The sequence below is a fragment of the Terrapene carolina genome, unplaced genomic scaffold, assembly GCF_002925995.2.
Source record: "Terrapene carolina triunguis isolate 2854851 unplaced genomic scaffold, T_m_triunguis-2.0 Scaffold96, whole genome shotgun sequence".
NCBI classification, from domain to species: domain Eukaryota; kingdom Metazoa; phylum Chordata; order Testudines; family Emydidae; genus Terrapene; species Terrapene triunguis.
In genome coordinates this window covers 80,280,039-80,287,981 of record NW_020664447.1, presented here as the reverse complement: position 1 = coordinate 80,287,981, position 7,943 = coordinate 80,280,039, and the positions used below count along the sequence as shown (strand labels likewise).

Here is a 7,943-nt window from a genome sequence, read left to right as displayed (position 1 = left end):
AAAAATCTAGATTAAAAAAAAATGTATTTGCTGCATCTATTTGCACCATCTGATGCTGTCCTCTCCTTTTCTGTCTTACTGGGAATCCTTAATTTTGCTGCTGCTTTGCTAGAAATCCTTCCAACAGATACTTATTTCAAGTTTTTATAGGGAAGCTAATGTGGTATAAGAGGTGTTTTTCTTTGGTATTTGTAGGATGGTTTGAGGGATTCTTCAAAATAGTTTTTGTGTTTAATGCAGTACTTGATACCTGCACTAAAAATTAAGGTTATTTATGGTAGAGAATAACCAGAACTTGATGCTGATTTATTTCTAAGACTTACCATAAATTTACTTGTAATATTCACAAAGGCACCAATACTGAACTGCAATTTTATTCTTTAACTTATGTGCTATTGTCTCAAAATTGTGGATGATTTTTAAACCAGTGGTAATCTGCACACTCACCAGAAGGTTCTGTGCTAAATTTAGTTTCATGATCAGCAAGTAAAATTCACATGTTCTTTATTTAGTCCATATAATACACCATTTTTAGAATTTTAAAATTAGATAAAAGAGCATAATAAATGGCAGGTGTATGAAGGTTGTTCTTCATAAACAAGGTCAGAACAAAATCTGAATTACAAAATGTTAAAAAATATGTAGGTACATTTGAACTTAACATTTTACTAAAACAAAGTTACAGATATTGTCTAATGAAAAATAATTGTGCCACTTACCTATTTTTGCTGTTTCTAGGAACTTTTTATTCTGTACATAGGACCATTCTGTACAAAATATGAAGTCTACATTTTTATTACTTATTACCATAAAACAAAGTACAATGTATGTACAATATTAAAATAAAGCCATACTAAAGCCACACTAAAAAGACACTTGTAATATTACTTTTGACATTTCTGATGTACAGATGTAATTTTTGAGAACATGGAAAGGTGTCAAACACAGAACTTTATGAAGAAGAACAGCCACCAAAATTCTACTTTATTTTTACTTTTTATTTTGGATGTAGTAGTTTTAGAGTAGTTTAGTACATGACTATACAAAATATATAAATGATGGTAACAAACAAGCCAAACAATCAGTGCTGATAATTTTTGGAATACTGTCTAGGCAAATGTTCTATGGCCCAAAACCTCAAGTGTGAATTTCTGACAAACTTTAATTAAAAAAAAAAAAATATTGTATTCCCTCCCTTTTTTTTTGGTGAATGTTTATCTTCAGTAAAGAACAGAAATAAAATCTAGACAGTAAAAGATGTTCTTATATGTTGAGCGTTACACAATCAAACATTGATATACAAGTTTTTTCCCTAGGGTAAAATAAGAGTACTTCTTTCCAGAAACCTCTTGCACAAACATATTGAACACCCAAAATCAAATTATTTGATAATTTACCAGCTAAAGATGGAAGTTCAAACAATGGTATATCAAAATACATAGACATTGCTTTATACAATTAAAAAAGCACCCTTTTTCCCTCAAAAGGAGAAGGCATCTTTAAACGGTTTTAATATAGTTTATCATAATGGTAAAGCATATTCTCTTTCAAGTTTAACAGGAAGTGTTTTCACACACAGTGGACTTTTCCACTTGAAGCTTTAGGTGGTCTTTCAATTTAGGTTTTTTTTTTTTTTTAGCAATAATTCCCACCCACTAAAATGACTTTTTCCAATAGACAATGTAATACATATTGGACATTGTATTTTCAATGCAACCAACAGACAGCAGGCACTACATCTGCACAATGAATGTCTGCTTTGCACAATATTTTTATGGATGCAGGAGACTTTTTTTTTTAAAAATAAAACAAACTATTTTTAAAGAAGCCACATTTTTATCTGTTTATGCATCAAGACATTAAACATTAAAGTTATATTATGTTACTGCCAGAGACAAAAGAAACTAGTCACCCATTTAGAATAGCAGAACACATCTCAAACAGCTCTTAAGCAGGATAAGTAAGTCAAAATACTGGCCACCCTGAGAGAAATCAAATATTGAAGACAAAGCACTATATGTTTAAAGAGATTTTCCTCCCGTGCTTTTCCATCTACAACAAAAAGCTCATTACATGCAAGTAATCTTGTGGAATATATAGCAGCATTTGAAGATCATCAGCAACTCAGATGCATTTTCATTTTACCTGTGAGGTGTATTTGTAATATATGTGCTCTTTACAACACACAAAAATATATTCACGTAAAACTACGGTCACTGTTGATTTATCAGCTCTTAAACTCACATCTTTTACCTGTTTTTACTTTATAATACAAGCTATTGGTGTTGTGTTTCACTGAAAGGCAACAATGTTTGTCTGTCTGAGAAGACTAATGCAACTTAAATGACATCATGGTATCTGCCACAGAATATTGAACTCTTAGAGCCCAAGAAAAAATGCTGAGTATTAAAAGCTCAGATAAGGGAGAAACAGTGTTTTACTAAACTGAAAACAAGGAATGAAAATCAAAATATAAATATTTTTATATTCAATTTATTCCCAGTCAAGGTAGATAAATTTTCATTTTAGGAAACAAATTCTTCTACCAATTGACTTTTGGAATACTGGTGCTGTATTACATACTAAAGACTGGAAAATATGGCTTTAAATACATGTAAAGTACTAGGACATGGTATATATATGTCTTTATCCTAAGTAAAGAAACAATTTACAGAACTCTTAGAAAGCAACCATGATTGAGGATTGTCATGAAGTTACCATTTTGTAAGCTGTGTTTTATAATAGGAAAGTAAAGAACTGTATATTTTCAAAACTGCTGGTATATTACAAGACAATAGTAATGTGGAAACAATTTCAAAGTTGAGAAGTCTTAGAAAAACATGTAATACTTAAATCTGAAAGAATTTTGCTTTTGAAAACAGTGTTATCATAGTACCAACTATCAGTCATTCAAATGACTTCAATTTTGGTGGAAATAACTTACAGAATGTTATTCTCAAGTACTACTATAAAACTATGCATGTTACCAACTGGTACTTTGACAACACCACCAGAAAAACGTGGCCACCTAATACTAGTCAACCCATGGTTCTGCATATGGAATCAAGTAATTTACCATTGTTTGAACTACTAATCTTGAGCTGCATACTGTATTAAGTTATTGCCTACAGAACTGGGTTGAAGAAAGCTTTGACTTTTGTGTAACTGATTGGTATGGCACAAAAAAGTAAGTTCTCTACTGTAGAACCGAGTCCAGAAAAAAGTTTTCCTCCAAAATAATATTTCACTGTAATAGTCTAATGCCCATCGTGTGATATTAGCTCATCAGCTCTGCAATGGGATTCCAAGGCTTTCATGGTGTAGATATCCTGAGGCAGTTCTGACTTGCGTCGCATAAGAGGACGATCCTTTTTCTGATCTCTCTGTGCCTGAAATCAAAATGCAAAACAGTTGGCCAAAAAAGTTATTTGCCAAATACAAACTAATATTCAAGAATCTTTGCTCATGCTCCTATGTACATTTACTTTAGGAAGAGGATTAAAATTTGCGTTGAAAATGTTTGCCATATTTCCTTCCTACCCCAACTATCCATATATTATTTTCAGTCAAGACTATTTTGTTAAGTAAAAAGAGAAGATCAAATATTGCTTTATAACAAGTCCATCTAAAACATTTTCAGCTTTATTAGTAAAATCTTATCCCCCCAAATTATTGTCTTTGCTTCTATATGATGCAGTTGCTGATCTACGTTCTCCATACCATTTGTTATGTCTTCTCCCTAAGGTAAACAGTCCTAATCTTTTTTCATGAGAGTTTTTCCACCCTTCTAATCATTTTCATCGCACATTTCTGAACCTTTGCTAATTCTGACACGTCCTTTTAAAGAATGGGTGGCAGAACTGAATACAGTATTTCAGATAAGGGAATATCTTTGATTTATAGAACAGCATTATAAGATATTTTCTATCCCATTCCTTATGCACCCTAATATTTTGTTTGCTTTTTTGACCACTGCGGCATATTGAACAGAGGTCCTCATTCAGCTGTCCTCAAAAATGCTGTATTTTTCTTGAGTTGTTCTAGCTAACCAGAATCCAGTAAGGTGTGAGAATAGTTAAAATCCTATGTGCACTTTACATTTGTCAACACTGAATTACATCTGCCACTGTGTTGCTCATTCACCTAAGTTAAGTCTGTGCTGAAGCTTCTCCCAGTCTTATTTAACTCAAACAACTGTCATCTGCAAATTTTGCCACCTCACAGTCACTGCTCACCCCTTTCCCCCAAATTAACAAATCTAATGACCACCACCAGACCTAGCCCAGAGCCTCAAGCAGTTTGCTGTTAACCTTTTGTCATGATGAAAATTGACCATTTATTCTTACTCTGTATTTTTTTGTCTCGGAGTTTCTGATCCATGACAGTACTTTGCCTCTCAAACTACTTAGTTTTTTCAATAGTTTCTTGGTAAGTACTTTGTCAAAGCCAAAATAAATTACGTTAACTGGGTCTTGTTAATCGACTACTATACTGGCCTGTTCAGAGAATTCTAATAGATTAGACAACCATGATTTCATTTGCAGAACCCAACTCTCCAGCCCAACATCCACTTCCTCCTCTCCTGCTATCATGCTGTGGAGTCTTTCTGGCGGAAATCTTGTGACACGGCTTTCTCCACTATAAAATTTTCCGTCTCATTCAGTTCTACCACCTTCCTAGCTAAAAAACTACTTCTCCAAATTAACTGAAACCCATGCCTGTAATCCCAGCGACCTTTTTACCACCTTTGACTCACTCCTCAAACGTTCCCATTTCTCCTACCTCCACCTCTCTCTCCTCATAGGATGGATCTCACCAATTTCTTCCAAGAGAAAATTGACAAAATACAATGTGACCTTTTCCCCTCCCTTATCTTGCTTTCTCTTCCCCCTTTCACTCTTAGGACTCTCTCCTTTCTCACAGACACAGATTTTCTCATCTGCTCTTCCCTCTCTAACTCTTCCATTTGACTAAGTGAACCCATATCTCCTGCTTTTCTTTGCATTCACTTATTCCCTCCCTCACTCTTCTCCTTTCCTTCTTTCCCCCACAAACCCACACTCCTACCTCTTTTCTCGACCACTGTGGACATCACTATCATTCTGCCTGTCACTCAAGCCCATAACCTAGGCATCACCTTTGACTTGGACCTCTCTTTAGGTTTTCACATCCAAGCTACATCTAAATCTGGCAGATTCTTTCTGCAGAACATCTCTAAGGGTATGTCTACACTACGAGATTAATCCGAATTTATATAATTCGAATTTTGGAAACAGATTGTATAAAGTCGAATGTATGTGGCCACACTAAGCACATTAATTCGGCGGTGTGCGTCCATGTACCGGGGCTAGCGTCGATTTCTGGAGCGTTGCACTGTGGGTAGCTATCCCATAGTTCCCGCAGTCTCCCCCGCCCATTGGAATTCTGGGTTGAGATCCCAGTGCCTGATGGGGCAAAAAACATTGTCGCAGGTGGTTCTGGGTACAGCCTCACCCCTCCCTCCCTCCCTGCATGAAAGCAACGGACGGCAGACAACCATTTCGCGCCTTTTTTCCTTGGTGAACACTGCAGACTCCATACCACGGCAAGCATGGAGCCCGCTCAGCTCAAGACAGCAGTCATGAACATTGTAAACACCTCGCGCGTTCTCGTGCAGTTTATGCTGAGCCAGGACCTGAAAAACGAGGCGAGGAGGCGGCAGCGACGGCAGCGCAGCGACAAGCGTGATGAGGACATGGACATGGACACAGAATTCTCTCAAACCGCGGGCCCCGGTGCTTTGGAGATCATGTTGTTAATGGGGCAGGTTCTATCCATGGAATGCCGATTCTGGGCCCGGGAAACAAGCACAGACTGGTGGGACCGCATAGTGTTGCAGGTGTGGGACGATTCCCAGTGGCTGCGAAACTTTTGCATGCGTAAGGGCACTTTCATGGAACTTTGTGACTTGCTGTCCCCTGCCCTGAAACGTCAGAATACCAAGATGAGAGCAGCCCTCACAGTTGAGAAGCGAGTGGCGATAGCCCTGTGGAAGCTTGCAACGCCAGACAGCTACCAGTCAGTCGGGAATCAATTTGGAGTGGGCAAATCTACTGTGGGGGCTGCTATGATGCAAATAGCCAAAGCAATCACTGAGGTGCTGCTACGAAAGGTAGTGACTCTGGGAAATGTGCAGGTCATAGTGGATGGCTTTGCTGCAATGGGATTCCCTAAGTGTGGTGGGGCGATAGATGGAACCCATATCACTATCTTGGCACTGGAGCACCAGGGTACCCAGTACATAAACCGCAAGGGGTACTTTTCAATGGTGCTGCAAGCACTTGTGGATCACAAGGGACGTTTCACCAACATCAACGCGGGCTGGCTGGGAAGGGTTCATGATGCTCTCGTCTTCAGGAACACTACTCTGTTTAAACGGCTGCAGCAAGGGACTTACTTCCCGGACCAGAAAATAACCGTTGGGGATGTTGAAATGCCAACAGTTATTCTTGGGGACCCAGCCTACCCCTTAATGCCATGGCTCATGAAGCCATACACAGGCAGCCTGGACAGGAGTCAGGAGCTGTTCAACTACAGGCTGAGCAAGTGCAGAATGGTGGTAGAATGTGCATTTGGCCGTTTAAAAGGTCGCTGGCGATAGTTACTGACTCGCTCAGACCTCAGCCAAACCAATATCCCCATTGTTATTTCTGCTTGCTGTGTGCTCCATAATCTCTGTGAAAGTAAGGGGGAGACCTTTATGGTGGGGTGGGAGGCTGAGGCAAATCGCCTGGCTGCTGATTACACGCAGCCAGACACCAGGGCAATTAGAAGAGCACACCAGGAAGCGCTGTGTATCAGAGAAGCTTTGAAAACCAGTTTCATGACTGGCCAGGCTACAGTGTGAAATTTGTTTGTTTCTCCTTCATGAAAACCCGCCCCCTTTATTGACTCATTCTCTGTAAGGAACCCACCCTCCCCCTTCCCCCAGCTTGCTTTCAAAGGAAATAAAGTCACTATTGTTTAAAAATCATTTATTCTTTATTAATTGATTATAAAAAGAGGGAGAGGACCCGGGTGGGGTTTGGGAGGAGGATCGGCGGGAAGGAAAAGGCCACTAAAAAAAGGTTAAAAAAATGACAGCCTTTTGGTTGGGCTGTCCACTGGGGTGAAATGGGAGGGTGTACGGAGCCTCCCCCCCCGCGTTCTTACATGTCCGGGTGAGGAGGCTATGGAACATGGTGAGGGGGGTTATACAGGGGCTGTAGCGGCACTCTGTTATCCTGCTGCCGTTCCTGAACCTCCACCAGACGCCGGAGCATGTCTGTTTGCTCACGCAGCAGCCCCAGCATTGCATCCTGCCTCCTCTGATCTTCCTGCCGCCACCTCTCATCTCGAGCGTCTCTCCTGTCCTCACGTTGGTCCCTCCTGTCCTCACGTTCACTGGCTTCTTTCCTATACTTTGAAACTGTGTCCTTCCACTCATTCAGATGCGCTCTTTCACTGCGGGTGGATTCCATGATTTCTGCGAACATCTCGTCTGGCGTCTTCTTTTTCCGATGCCTTATCTGAGATAGCCTTCGGGACGGAGGCTTGAAGAATTTGCAGCTGCTGGAGGGAGGGAAAAAAGGAGAGAATTTTTTAAAAAGATACATTTTGCAGAACAATGCTTATATTCTTTCACGGTGACCAACACTATTCACATTACATAGCACATGTGATTTCTGTGCAAGGTCGCATTTTGCCTCTTAATATTGAGTGCCTGGGGCTTTGCTGCTAGAGATCACAGACGCAGGTCCGGGCAACAGAATTCGGCTTGCATGCGGCCATGGTAAACCATTGTCTTTCCGCTTCTGCGCCCTCCTTTCCCACATACCAAGCAAAGCATGTTGAGTGCTGCAGTTTTCCTGTTAACCTTCAGCAGCAGAAAACAAACTAACCCCCCCCCCCCCCCCCCCCCCCCC

The 7,943-nt window shown here is 39.9% G+C and overlaps 1 protein-coding gene across 3 annotated transcripts in view; it reads right to left on the bottom strand.

Moving 5' to 3' along the window:
- Positions 1-1,749: 1,749 nt before the first annotated feature.
- Positions 1,750-7,943, bottom strand: part of PPP2R5C (protein phosphatase 2 regulatory subunit B'gamma) — a 179,711-nt gene continuing 173,517 nt past the window's right edge. For all 3 annotated transcript variants that reach the window (XM_024201468.2, XM_024201470.3, XM_024201469.2), the window contains one exon: positions 1,750-3,389. In XM_024201468.2, coding sequence (XP_024057236.1) covers positions 3,258-3,389 — 132 coding nt within the window. In that variant the 3' untranslated portion in view covers positions 1,750-3,257. The remainder of the gene's footprint in view (positions 3,390-7,943) is intronic.